Consider the following 14,967-nt stretch of genomic DNA (forward strand, 5'->3'; position numbering starts at 1 on the left):
CTCGTCTGAGAATTCCTCCCATTGAAGTGGATTGTCTTTGGTGGAATTTCTACCAATCAGCAAAAAGGAAGAGGAGTTGCAAATGATGACATAGAGGTTTCTTTTTTGTTTGCTTGCTTGTTTTAGAATCGTGATCTGCCTGTAGTTGTAGCACTAGCAGCGGAGGAAGTGAATGAAGCCGTTCATATCGCGTTGGCCACACTTCCGAATATTAAATTTGACATTAACGGCCATCTTTTTCAGTTCCTTTCTTCTCTCTTCGCAGTGGAGGATGGTTGTTTATAGCACAGGCAACTTCTGTTAAGCTTAATAGCATTGAACCAGCAAATTACGCACGACCAAATGTTAGCAACAGGGTAAAATGTAAAACCTGAGAATCCATGCATCCAGGAAGCAATCGTTTCTCAAATATCATGAAAACACACATCCAGGTGACCAACTACACCTGATTTTAATGATGAAGTTACACTTAGGCCTTATTCAAATATTTGTAGCTGTGCTATAGATTTATCTTGGTCTAGGCAAAGGAAAACTGTATGAAAGTGGCTTAGATTGGAAATTGTGTAAAACTGACAAAAATGCCAGAAAGCATAAATAAAAACTTTACAAGCTTCATGTGATCCAATATAATAAATTAATGCAGTTTTTCAACTGCTTCAATAACATCAGTGTGTGGAAAATATCTAGCCTTGAAAGTAACTAAGTGAGAGAAGAGGAGTAAAGACGAGAAGATTTGAACATTTTCACACTGTACTGATGAATATAAACAGACACTTTTATCCAAAGTCTCATGTCAACGTGATTCCTTTATATTATTAGAGCTCAGTTTGTTTCCATAAGATAAACCTCAGCTATGCTGCAGGGATCATAATGTCTGACTGGGACTCAAAGACACGTCACCTCTGACTTAGAGTTGCTCATAAAACAGAGAGGAATGACAGAATGCGTTGGACACAAATGGAGAAAGGAATAAAATGTTTATTCTATACAATAATGAGAAAACAAAGACGAATCCACTTTAAAAGCTCTAATGGGTCTAAACCTCCAAAACCGATTTTCAAAAAGAGTTTAAATTTTGAAACAAATACTTACTGATGCTTCTTAGTTGTAAGAAATGCTTTAAATACAAAAATATTCATTTCCATGCATTTAATTCACAACAGGCGTGAATTAATCTTGACGTGTTGATCTTGAAACTTAGTCTGGAAAAAATGAGAGGAAATCTGCATTGAGGAAATGTTTTTATATTTTGGTGTTAATTATAAGCTTTTGAATTTTAAGAAAGACGTTTAAGAGTAATAATCCCCGAAACGATTCTATTTATCAACTAGGAAGAGCAGTGATGATCCTGAGTGAAAAGGTCTGTATATTTTTATTCAGTGCATGTAAACATGTGGTTTAAACTTTACAAAATAAAATAGTGAATGTGCCATTACTTTAAGTCAAATTATTAGCTTATGTTTTGAAAGTTTAAAAAAAATTAATTCATAACCTCTAAGTAACATAGTAAAAACCCTTTTCCCTGGTTTTACTATTGGTTTACAAATAAACATATATTGCCACTTAAATATGGCTCTTGACGAATAATGTTGCCCCACATAGTTTGCGATTGGCTGAATCTAGGTTTCTAAGAAAAAAAAAAAAGTCATGAAAACAGTCTGAGGTTTCACTGCTGCCCTAAAAACATCCCTGAAACAAATGTCTGCTGTTCATAAAGACACACACACATCGAGAGGAACCGAGAGCATGAGTGCAACACCGACCAAGAAAGAGCGATGCGCCTTTTTTTCCTTTCATTTTTTTTCCGAGTGTTTCTTCCAAAGCCGGCGGCAGAGCAGACCTTAAACACACCATTCAATTATCCAGCCCACTTAGCGCCTCGGAACGAACACGAGAGCGCGAAAATAAATAACGAGAGCGAAAAGAGGTGGCGGCATGGTCACTGGTCTGTGCTGTTTTATTAATTGATTAACATAATCCTCACAAACGGAGATGAGGAAAAGGGGAAGTGGGGGTGAAGGGTGAGAGGAGTGGAGGGAGGAGAGAGAGAGAGATTAAACGAGCGATGGGAGAGGCGCGTCAGAGGCAGGGAAGAAACAGGCTGAGTTTGGGGATGTTCTGTACTATTTGTGCCTCTCAAATTGAGCGTGAAATTGCAATGTGTATTTGGAGAGTCTCTGTCATTAATACAGTTAGCAGGTGAAGACATGACAGAGGAGCAGGGAGCGATGCAGAGATCTGTTGTTCACGGACGCACAAAGACAAACAATAAGCAATTTTTGCGTCACGTGTTGCAAAAACCGACACGGAGAACGCCGCAAACAACTAACTGGAAATGAGGCGTAAACAGGAATAACTGTATTTCTGTTTCACCTTCAGCCCCTGACCAATATGTTTTCCATCAGCAAAATGCTGAGAAACCACTTCCTGTTTTGTGTCGGTCCAAACGTCTGTCACAAGGGGTTCTGCCACGTCATCACCATGTCAGTTACTCAGTCATCCACTACCTACGGTGGATGTCCTGTAGAAATCAGGCCGTGGGAGGAAAGCAAGCAATAAAATATGATGCTTCAGGAGGGGATTCATAAGGAGTGCTCTGATCTTTAAATAAAAAACCCACACCTCCAGGAAGCAATCATTTCTCAATAGCCAAGGGCCCAGGCCCTCTACACGAAGCACACTGGATCTTCCAGAATACTCAAATGACTCAGTGATAGAGCATGATGACTTCATTGGCTAGATGGGTCACGATAAGGCAAGTCACTTATGGCCGCGTATTTCACACCCATAGTAAGGGCCAAGCATCCTCTAAGCCAGTTCGTCCTACATTGAACCTCGATGCAATGTGGAGTTTATTCATCGATGTCGCAGTCGATCAAATGAGACCAAAAGTTTGATTCATTGAATTGTCTGCTAAATAGTTGCTAAACCTTATTCTGTCATGATTTGACACTGTGAAACATCTGATTCTGAATCAAAAATCAAGAGGTCTGTTAGTATCAAATCATCTAGTATGCCCCCTAGTGGTTGAGATTATCAGCTGATAAAGAAGTCGATCAAAGAGCGGTTGTGTCAGAATGTCTCGCAGATGCACAGGACTCTATCAATGATACTGACTTAGGTTCAAAAATCTTTGTACATCACTCAATCAATCAATCAAGCTTATTTGTATGACACATTTCAGCAACAAGGCAGTTTGAAGTGTTTTACATCATAAAATCACAAAAGTACATGTCATATTGTTGGAACTAGTGGCTACATAAAGGAGGACTCCGATGTCACAAAGGTTGCGGTTGACCAAAACAGTCCACACTCTTCTTGTTAATCTATGTAAATTAATGGGTTATATTACAGCCAAAATTATTCCTTATGGATCGTTATTGTTGGGCCACATAAACACTCCTCTCTCTCTCTGTCTCTCTCCATCAGCCTACATTGAGGACTTGGCGCGCAGCGTGGAGCAAAGCAGACGTTTGATCATTGTTTTGACTCCAGAATTTGTTGCCAAAAGAGGCTGGAGCATCTTCCAGATAGAGACCCGTCTTCACTCCATGCTGGTTACAGGAGAGATCAAGGTGGGGTTCAATCTGGCGCGTCCTGTCTTGTTTGATTCAAGTGTTAAGAAGGTCCTACATTTTTCTTCCCTCATCACCGTTTGCCTAGGTGATCATGATAGAGTGCGCAAACTTGAAGAATGTCATGAACTACCAAGAGGTGGATGCACTGAAGCATACGATCAAGGTACGGGGATCATTGCATTCGATGCAGGAAAGGAGATACGGAAGTGACACCAGCGCTAACGTTTGCTGTTCTTCTCGGAAGGTCTTATCTGTTATCAAGTGGAGGGGTCCAAAGAGCAACGAGCTGTCCTCCAAGTTTTGGAAGCAGGTGGTCTATGAGATGCCGGCTAAACGCAGAGAGACTCTGTCCAGACGTCAGGTACAATAAAAACTAAACCATGTTTCTGACATTTTGTCGTAAAACATGCATTAGGAGCTTTAAAAATGTACAATTCTGCACTGTTAGGATCTTTGTTGGGAACACTGACATATTCAAGTCTGCAATTATTCATACAATGAGTGGGCATTTATCATATCGATTACCACGTATCGCGATTAATTTCTTATGAGAATTTGGTTCATAGTCGTCATGAAAAATTGAATTTAATGCAGTTTAAACACACTCAATAGTTAAGCAATCAGTCTTTTGGGATTGAATGTTTTCTCCACTGTTTATTCAATAAAAGCATCAATAAATCTGAAAACACAGTTACTGTGTGCAGCTTAGTGATATAAATCACACTTGTTTACATGCCTGGTGTCCTAAGATATTTCATTACCGATTGAATGTTATTCATGAGCATTATTTGTATTTGCGAGACTATAATTTCTGTGAGACACAGTCACAGCAAAACACCTAAAAAGATGGAATAAACTGTTCTTAGTGTCACTTATCATCATCACAATGGCATCACAAAATATCATGATGAAACTTATAGTCCGTATTGCCCACCGTATTGGTTTTAATCTAAGATGGTAGATTCTGATCAAGAAAAAAGAAAACTCTTTCTCGTTTACAGGTGATGGACTCCGGTGAACAGGGCCTCTTTGGCGACCTGCAGACAACTGTCTCCACCATCGCCATGACGACCACCTCTGCCTCACTAGCCCCCCCCAATGAGAATCGCCATGGCCATCATCAGGTTAGTGAATGCGGACGCCAATTCCAACTGTTGGCACGCATTCAACTACAATAGGTGTATCTAATGCTCTGACTCAAGCAACACTTTGAACTCTACTAGAAGTCAGGGGATGGATACAAAAAAATCTCTAAGGTGTCGCGTATTTTATTTGATCTGTCACTATTATTTTTGCAGAAATCAGTTTTCACTCAAATTATTTATTTTCTGTTCAAAATTCACATTTTGTTCATCATGATTGATTTGTAAGGGCAATACAAACATCCAACAGAGTGAACACTTTAATAGGCACGCTATGTCAAAATGTGAGAAACGTATCTTTAACAATCAGTCAAACACATTCTGTGGAAGTGGCAACTCAGAAAAAAATGACTAATTCAAGCCAAAAATAACAGCAGCAACAGGATGCAACAAACTGATGACAAAAATATAATTAGTCTCAGATAACAATACAAGATATAGGTGACGCTTTTATATTGAATTATCTTACTGAAATGTTTTTCCTATTCTGTGGTGTAGAATTGCGCCACACAGCTCATCTGCTGTATCTTTCCTCTTCCTTGTTTTTAAATGTTTTAAGATAACAAAGGGTCATTTTTTTCCCAATTGTGATTCCAAATTTTCCTTATTTTGCTCTCTGTTTTCCAGATGGCTTGTTTTCATAACTAATCCCAAGAGGAAGTGTGAAAATCTAAACATTATGACAACCTTCTGGAAAATCAACTACATTTCTTTTTTCTTCTTTTTTTAACTCACAGGTTGCCTTGGCAACGGAGATCCCCGACTACAACCAGATGACCTTGCCACTGGGAGGGGGTCACACTGCTACAGCGGCACAAATGCGGCACTTCTGCCGCAGCTACGAGTTCCAGCTTCCCCCACAGCCTTCTTCCATGTCGCCCCCGCTCCCGCCTCCCTCCACGGTGCAGTTCTCCACCCTGGGCCCCGGGGGGCGCCATGTCTATTGCAACATCCCCATGACGCTGCTGAATGGCCAGGTGAGGGAACATGTGTCTTCCTGTTTTTCTCATTCCTAGACAGCCTCATAACATCCACCATCTGCACAGAGTATCCTTTTGTAATGATCCATACTGTTATGTGGTTGCGTGTCCTCGGAGTTGAAAGCAAATAAAAATAAAAGCCCTCTTTTCTCCCCAGGGGTTCAGAGCAGTTCACTGGGGAACAAGAGGTCTGTTTGGATAAAAGAGAAGATAAAAGAAACATTGTTTCGTTTTGTGTAACACTAGAATATGTGTTTATTCTTAAAGTAGAAATTGGGACGGTATGATGATAAACAGCAGGCTTCATAGCCCTCAAACTTTTCCACATTTTGTCAAGTTACTACCCCAAACTTTAACATACATATATAATTGTGACCTTATATATGTTTTTTTATTTTTTATTTACATTTAAGATTCTAAAATGTCTGACAAGTTTTAACCCTAAATAAAGACAGCGCAAACAAACTGCCTTCAAAAGTTATAGTATTATCATAAATCCTTTATTATTACATGAGACTCAAACCAAATACTTTGAAAAACTTATTTCCCTACCTTTACCTGTGGCCGCGCTGCATTAAGAACCACTGAAGAAAACACCACCAGAACCTCAGAAGAAGATATGAGCGCAACTTCTTTCTTTATGAAGCGTAAACAAAAATGGCCTCAGATTTTAGCGGTTGTAGGATTTCTCTCCTGTCTTACCAATAGTCATTTCTCCCATAAGCACTAGACTAAGGGGTTTATATTTGGTTATATTTTCCCAGAATGCCCTGCACAATAGACTCCTTCCTGCTTTTGGAACAGTCTCAGTTCCACTTGGCATTCATATTTGCATTCGAACCAGGCCTGAGTTCACGTCTACCAAACGGAGACCAAGATTTGTAGATGGACCAGAGTTCAGTTTGGTGCTCTGTATCAGAATCCTGGTGAGAATGCTGAACGCTAACAATATGTTCTGAAATGCCCAACATCCAACCTGTGTGAGTTTAAGCTCCATTGCAAAGACAAATTGTCAAAAAATGTCACAGTTGGAGATGTACAAATATGGTAGAGACATAAAGCCTTGCAGTTGTAATTAAAACTAAACGTAGTTCTTTGAAGTATTAATTAGGGAAGGATTCATGCACACCTCACTTTTCAAATTTCTATTTGTAAAAGATTTCAAATCTTGGATCCTTGTCAATCACAAATATGCAGTACTTTGTGTTGGTCTACCATATAAAGTCCCAAGAAAATATGTTGAAGTTTGATGAAGAAATGTGACAAAATGTGAAAAGGTTTGAGAAGTATAAATACTTTTGGAGACTCTGTGTGTAGATAAGGCATTAGACACTTAGCATGCAGTAGCAATGTGTCTCGTAGAGTTGTGGCTTTGTTCGGACATATGTAGGAGAGGATTGTTGACACCTGTGGCTCTGTGTTTGCCAGGTGTCTCAGAGCAGTACGCTTGGGAAGAAGCCAGACCTCCACCTGAACAGCACCTTCGTACCGCTCACCAGCAGAGAACTAAGCTCTGACATCTGGTAGACTGATGGCTCAGTCAGTACCCGTTTATGGACCACTGAGCAGACGCCTTCTGGTGGATTGCTTGTACAACTGGACTTTGTTTGGGGGTGGGGTTGACTTTGTACAGACTTGGGAATTAGACAGCTCCTCGAAGACTGCCTGATGACTGCTACTGGGTCACTTCTTACCACATCATGAACAAAGAACCTTGGTGGATCAGGCATGTCTTGAATCTTAAGTGTACTGGACAAAGACAAATTCTAAGAACTATTACTCTCCATGATGAGGAGAGCGAACTGGCTGCAGACTGACACCAGCTTGGATAGCAAAAAGTCAACCATTGCAAAGGAAGTGCTGCTGCTGACTGACCAACAACATGGACCCTCACTGGGCAGTTTTTAGACAGATGTGTGGACGAAAGTACGAGAAAAGACTGAACAGGGTCCAGGAACCCTAAATGATTAGTATGTGCAGGCTCTGGGGATTCTATCTGTCCAGGCAGCTACCAAGTTGCATCTTAGAGCACAAAAAGGTTTCTCGATCGCAGATTGTTCTCACACCAGCTTCTATGGAAACCGGTTGACTTGGAGTCTACTCTCCACAGAAGGGTCAGTCGGCAAATTCTGTCATTCTTTTCCTGAATGTAGGTCAGTCCTTGGGAAATCAGCCTACCTGTTGACTACTGTAATACTCCACCTTAAAACAACAAGTCAACCTCTTGAAGCACTATAACTAGCTAGCTGGTTTGGCTCATAGAAACCGAGCTGGTTGACTTTGAAATGTTTTTTTGTTTTGTTTTTTTTTACAATGTAAACCATTAACTAAAATAGCAGATTTTTTTTTCTTAGGAACTATTCAAATAAATAGCTATCAGCTTACTGAAAGCTAGCTTTCAGTTGTACGATCATAACAGGTTTCAATGGGCTAACTGAAACCTGTTAGCTAACTGTAAACTAGCCTTCAGTTAGCTAACAGCTTTCAGTTGGTGGTAGATGGTAACCGTCTACCATAACCTCCAAATGTAGTCGACACGGGGAAGCAGACGGAATCGGAGATGATCCATTACCACCGAACTAAATCATATCACGGACTTGGCTTCTTCTCTATTTGCATGACCCACCCATTTAGAAACCAGAAGACAAGCCAATAAACATAGGTAAAAGAGAAAAATGACACCATCATTTGTTGCAGCCTCTTTTTTGTTTTTGTTTTTATATCAAACCTGTTGTGTTGATGCAGTATGTTCTGTTTCCTGTCTGGCCATGGCGTGATGGTTAAAAACTGACAAAAAGGGAAAAAAGGAGGTTTCCCTCCGATAAAAACTTTTATATTTATTTGATCATGTTTAATTTACGAGCTTAATCCTCTTTGACTGGTTTTTTTTTCACAAAGATTTGTTTTTACTGCCCGTTCGTTACAAGAATCTCTGTACAGTTTCCATTACTTCTGTATAGATCCGAACATGACGGTGACTTGTTCTCTAGGTTTTCCACTAGCGTCCACGTGCTCCAGAGGCGTTCCGTTTTTGTTCTCTTCCTCGTTTAAACGGAGAGGTCGATGGATCCCCCCCCCCTACCGACGGACTGAGGTTTTAAACTCTAGCGCCGCCTGTCAGCCGAAGGGAGGCAGGGCGGCCCCACCGCAGAAGCCGCTCGAAAACTCCAAGCTGAATCAAACATTCTTCTTTTTGAGCTTTAAAAGAAATAGTTTAGACCGCAATATTTAAGCAATGTGGATAATGTTTTGAATTCACACAAAAGGTACTGTCATTGTCCTATTACAACCAATGAAATTCTGGACATTTTGAGGATGTTTGATACAATAATTATGAGTTGTTATATTCGATGGCAATATACGGTATAATAGTTGTTTGGATTTTTTTTCCCTTTCTGCTCATTTCTTGAACTATTCTTTGAATATATTTGTTGACATTATTTAACTGAGAGCAAATAAAAATGCATTAGTTGTTTTATTAATTTTTGATGTCTTTCACTTGTTTCTCTGCTTCAAACCCAGCTCCTTTAACCCTCTCCTCTCCCTGCCCTTTAACTTCCTCTGCAGCAACGCCTCATATTTCTCAATATTTCTGAGTCATGTTGTACCACTGATCTTTAGATTTTGTTTTGTTTGGTAGCATAAGACCCAGGTTTCACACTGTGTATGTTATCTCAAATAAAGTATTTGGGAAGTTTTGCTGCGGCTCCCAACGGCCAACAAAAAAAGTTATGGTGAAATTAAACCACACAAGTATAACTATAGAGAAAATTACATTTTAGAGGGTTTAAAACAGCTAAATATTATAATGGTGGACTTTTTGGAATAAAAAGTCTGTACTTTTGTGCATACATCCCTTTTCCGTGCCACTTTTTAGGCATGAATTTACATATAGTAAAAAGAGCAATCTGCTGTGTAAGATCAAAATAGTTCTTATCACTTATGAGAAGCAGAAGTAGATGAGACTACTTCTGCTTGTCTGTATTGAAAAGTCACAAAGCTTTTGCATCTGGCTTCAGTATTGTTGGTGAAGTAGTGAAGAATGGTTTTTGGTCTGAGGAGCTTAATGGTGTTTCCCAAGGCAGCATTAGGAGGGAGGCACACAAATATAAGGTTTTGAAAAGTTTTAATATCATCCATTTATTAGTCGGTTATACCCAGAGAAAGATTAGATTTTTACTTTTTTGTCTGGTGCGTGTGGTCAGTGGGAACTGGACACTTCCCTGTTGTAAACAGGGAGTCTTGGTTTTCTGATTAAATAAGCAAAATTTACAACTTTACATGGAACTCTGCTGTATTTTTCCAGTTTGTCCTCCACCTGATAACTGGAGTCACACAGATGGTTGCAGGTTTGTATTTATACAGAACCAGCACACGTAAAAAGTGGTCACAGAATCACCAAAGGTGCAGTATGTAACTTTTGTAAAACGGGTCAGTTTTTACATATTTTTTTTAAACTGTCACCGTGTTATGACAGTATAATATGAGACAGAGAAAAAAAAATCTAATCTTCTCCCTTTGGTAATGAGAAATAACCAATCAGAGGCGGGAGGGAGGGTCTTATCGCTGTCAATCATGCCCATTTGCCCGCTGCTGACAGACCACTCTTACAGCAGAGTCTGACGTGAAGGCTTGTTAGCATGGTCACTGATAACGGCAGTTAAGTGGTTTTCCTGTCACAGTAAGTTGTTTCAGTCATTAACACATTTAGCAGCACATTCACACCAGAATATTTTTGCAGTAGGATGAGATGGTTTTCGCTGGTTCCTCCAGAGCTCCCACAGCATCACTCAGTTCATAAAACGTTGTGTGCGTTTCTAAAGTGTTGAATCCAAAGCTCTTCTGTAAAATGGCCAACTACAATTTTCCCAAAACGCTGCATACGCAGCCGCTCCCAAGTAGGCGGGGCTTGTTGCTCCAAAGCCTGACTAAGATGCTGACATCACCTCTGATAGATGAGCGCTAACATCATGATTGAAGAATGATGCAATTATTTTTAATCACTTATTGCATGATTTTAATTTATTATTTAGTGGAAACACCACAATCGTGACATTGTGGGGGTTTTTTCGACATTAGTAGAATATGGACACATTTGTAATGAATATGGAACAGTGCTTTTTCTTTCTGTTTGTTAAAGTGCAGAATTCAGCAGTTGCACTAATGTGTGGTTCACTTCATGCACAGTGGGCTCACATGTGTTGATTGACTGTCTGTACATTCAGTGTAAGTCATTCACTAAAGGTTTTTTCCCCTGCAAAAGAAGACCAGACCACAGTTTGTGGGTCCACTTAATGCCCAAAGCATTCACACCAAAAAAAAAAAAAAAAGATTTGTAGAATGTTTTTTATGCTCTGGCAAACTTTAAATAAAATCCCCCTTTTGGGTAACAAGCATCAGATTCTCAAAGGCCAGCTCCATTGGGAGCAGACTCTTTCAGAAATAAAGTATTTTCTGGTCGCAGCTTCACAGCATGCAAAGAAACAGAAAAATCAAGCGACAGGCATAGCACACATTAATAGAAAATGCATTCAGTAATGGCATGAGTATTAACTGTATTTTTTGCTGTTTATGTCTGAATGAAAGTCTTTGCCGTTTCCAAGCAGTAGCTGCACATGAAAACTCCTAAGACCTGGAGCTCTCTGCAAGCAAGCTTTCCTTCTCTCTCTGATGTCAGATTAGACTTTGAAAATCTTATCTGACATCCTGAACCAAGTGTTACAGCCTCTGTGATGGTGAGGCAGAGATGTAGCAGATAACAGGTGGCGAACATGGCAGCTGGTTATGGAAATAATTTTACTTAGAAATAAAAAGATCTTGCAGTCCTAATGAAGTGTTATGTGCCAATGACTAAATGTATGAAATGTTATTTGTGAATCGGCATATTTTTAATGAGTCATTCAGACATTTTTGTCTTAGATTTTACTTGATCTTCTTGTATTGAGGTATATATGGTTATTTTAAGGAATCAAGACAAGCTGTGTGTCTTTGGAACATATTTAAACCATGGATATTAAAGGTAAATGGAGCACTACTGTGATATTAAATTAACATAACAAAATTATTTAAATTAAGAAGAGACTTATTTAAAAAAACTGCAATATGTAAAAAGAGATAAAAATGAAATTAATTTGTGATGAGGGCCAAACCACAAACAGGTGTCAGTCCTATAGATAAGACTCTGGTTTTTAAAGGTTTGCTCTTTTTGAGCTTTCAATATTTAGTTTGGTGCTTCTGAACTCTTTAATGGGAGGAAACACGGTGGTGAGACATAGAGCTGTCTGGGGCCTTTAGTTATTCAGCTGTAAAAAAAAAAAAAAAAAACAGTCTACAAGTGGAAAGCATGTGAAACAAACATGTCTGGGTCTTGTCGGCCCGACAGATTCAACCTAAAAGCAGAAGTTACACCAAGACCCTGTTTACTAATTTGTAAGTGAAAACTATTATATGAAGATGAGTCAGTGTGTTGTCTGTGTAAAAACTCAAGTAACTCAAGAGCGAATCAAACATGAACAGGAAGTGTTCATGTTTATGGCGTCGGTGCATTTGCTCTTATAATGGCACTTTCTGTGTTTTTAGCCAATACATTGGACATGTTGAGAGAAGATTGAATAAAAATATGTTTTTACATAAGCAACGACTTAAGCGATTCACCCTTGGCAACGGCAGGAGTTTCTATAAAGCTTTTATTTTGATGGTCCACTTCCGCCACTTCTTATTTGCCAAAAGACTTTATAAGCAAAAAATCAAAGTTTTTGGCAAAAATGACTTCAGTCATTGTTTTAGGAAGGTGTCAATGTGCAGCTAAGCACTAAGTATTTAGTTAGCATTCGAAATATTTAGGTCAGGGTAAATATTTACTTAAAAAATTTAGTTTGAAAATTATATTGTTTGTAAAGTAAATATTAACTTTGGAACCAAATATTTAGTTAATTTAACGTGGAGGTAAATGCTTGAAAACTAAATATTTAGCTCAGAATTAAACATTTAGTGGGAACGAAATAATTAGTTCAAAAATTTATATTTTAGCTTCCTAACTAAATATTTCATTTGCAAGCTAAATATTTAGATTACAAATTTTAAAGTTTGTGACTTACTTTGCTTGAAAGAATGACAAATATTTTTCTGGTCCAACAATTAACAAAATACTGTAAGAACATTTAACATCTAAGAATATAATTTGTAAAGTTTTATTTTGGTTGGGCTGGAAAAATATGACCCTATGAGTGGGAGCTGCGCCAGTTGGCGTTTGTGAAAAGTTGCCATTGTGTATCGTATTAGGTGGGTTCAAATTAGAAACATACATGTGACTTGTAACAAATAGCATCCCATCCATATCTGTTTTCCGAGACACTAGAAAAGGGAAATATTGAAGATCTTCTCATGCCAATAGGACCTAAGATGGAATAATGCCTAAATGACAATAAAATGCATTCTGATTCAAAAACTTCAGCAAATATTACAGATAGAGAAACTGTTTGTTGTTGTCTTTATGGTGAATTTCCCACGCCATAACTAGTGTCGGTTTTATTTAGAAATTGAAAAATTCAAATTCTTTTTGATTTGAAAGTCTGACACATAAAAACCACAGAAAGACCTGCTCATGTTGTCATCCTGTGAAATCCAGCGTGTTTTCAGAACCAGTTTGCTCTCAGTTCTCATGTTTCATTGACTCTGACGTTCTGACTCCTCACTGCTGTCGGTGAGAGTGAAGTGCTGTCAAAGGAGGTTAGAGGCAACATGGTCGGTCTGTGCTGCAGTGTTTCCCAACCCTGGTCTTCAAGCCACGCACGACTCTGCATGTTTTAGTAATTTCCCCGCTTTCAGCACACCTGACTCAAATGACTGCAGGTCAGCAAATGCCCGTTAATCAGCCATTGGTTGAAATCAGACGCGCTGAGGCTGAAACATGCTGAGTAGTTGCTGCACAGACATGAGCAAAACTTTGTCAGGATTCTAATGGAGGCGTGGGGGACACTTTCACAATTGCAGTGTTTCCATGAAAAAAAAAATTTAAATTAAAGTCACAGGTGAATGTTTTCACACGATAAGTCATTAAAAAACATGCTGTGTCATGATTCTTTACCACTTCCTGTTGTCTTGGTCTTTTCCACCAGCGGGTAAAACTTGTTTTTTGATCACATGACACATGAACTTCTTATATCAGTTTTGCAGCCAAAAAAATCAGCTATCTGGCTGGCTGTCTATTTCATTAGCTAGCTAACTTGCTATATAATTGTATCTAGTAATCTACCAAGCAATCTATGTCACTGGCTTTCTGTCTCTACCTATCAATATAGCTATCATGATTGCCAACTATCTATCTTTCTCTCTAGCAAACTCTATTAAGCTACCTAGCTAGCTGTGTTAAGCCTGTTCAGTTGTCTGTGTTTATTCTGTTCCCACAAACCCTAGTTTTTTTCTTTTGTTCTCTCCCAGCCACAGCTGTGCCACATTTTCTCCGATTAGTTGATTTGGTTCCTGGGTAATTTTTCCCGCCTTGCCTCATCTCCTAAGCTCTCTTGTTTTTGTTGTGTAAAACTTAATTCCTCTGTTACCTTCTTCGTTAACCTCCTACATTCCTTGTCCTGCTCTCTGCGCCTCATTTTCTGTGCGTTTTTATTACTTTATTAAAGCAATGCCACATTTTCCCGCTCCGCATTTGGGTCCTTTCCATCCACAGGAAAGGACCCTGTGGTGGTTTTTTCCTGTGGATGGACCACCACAGGAAACTTTGGGTCAGGGCAACTTTGGGTCAAATTTCTTCTGTGTCACAACCTTCCTTCTGAATGAGGCATACAGAAGGTTATGAGATTCAGAGGAATATGCAGATCTATACAGGAGCTCATGTTCCTTCTTAACTGCTTCCTTTAACTGCTTCTTTCTATAACCTCTTCCTGTAAAGTATCTTTAAGCAGTTCGGTTTGGATGAGGTCCAGCAAAGCAGCTGATGTCTAATGGAACAATCAAAGAGTAAGAGGCGAAGCAAGACCTCTCATTAATCCGCAGGCTGGGTGAACAGTGTCAGCTACGGGATGGGGATTCATTCTTTTATGTCTTCTAAAAGTAAGTTCTGCTAAGAACTGAATGTCCAGAGTTGTCTAGATCCACTGCTGGGATTAAAATCAAATTATATAGAAGTCAAGTTGTGGTACAGCCTTCAGCAGCTCTTAGAGAAACTCTGAGTCGACTGTTTTGCCATAAACCCAAACTGTTTCCTTTGTCTTTCAGAATACATCCTGTTGGTGTCAGTTTGTATTGGGGAAG

At 39.2% G+C, this 14,967-nt stretch overlaps 1 protein-coding gene across 3 annotated transcripts in view; it reads left to right on the forward strand.

Annotated features, from left to right (window-relative positions):
- il1rapl2 (interleukin 1 receptor accessory protein-like 2) overlaps positions 1–9,175 on the forward strand; it is a 333,900-nt gene extending 324,725 nt beyond the window's left edge. For 2 of the 3 annotated variants that reach the window (XM_055034309.1, XM_055034310.1), the window contains exons 13-18: positions 3,430–3,575; positions 3,664–3,741; positions 3,823–3,939; positions 4,580–4,702; positions 5,458–5,697; positions 7,129–9,175. In XM_055034309.1, the coding sequence (XP_054890284.1) occupies positions 3,430–3,575; positions 3,664–3,741; positions 3,823–3,939; positions 4,580–4,702; positions 5,458–5,697; positions 7,129–7,227 (803 nt within the window). In that variant the 3' untranslated portion in view covers positions 7,228–9,175. Of the gene's footprint in view, positions 1–3,429; positions 3,576–3,663; positions 3,742–3,822; positions 3,940–4,579; positions 4,703–5,457; positions 5,698–5,857; positions 5,889–7,128 lie in introns of all 3 variants that reach the window. The other variant, XM_055034311.1, reaches the window with a different exon arrangement.
- The last annotated feature ends 5,792 nt before the right edge of the window (positions 9,176–14,967 follow it).

The sequence above is a fragment of the Poeciliopsis prolifica genome, unplaced genomic scaffold (genome assembly GCF_027474105.1).
Source record: "Poeciliopsis prolifica strain line A6 unplaced genomic scaffold, Auburn_PproV2 SCAFFOLD009, whole genome shotgun sequence".
Classification (NCBI taxonomy): Eukaryota; Metazoa; Chordata; class Actinopteri; order Cyprinodontiformes; family Poeciliidae; genus Poeciliopsis; species Poeciliopsis prolifica.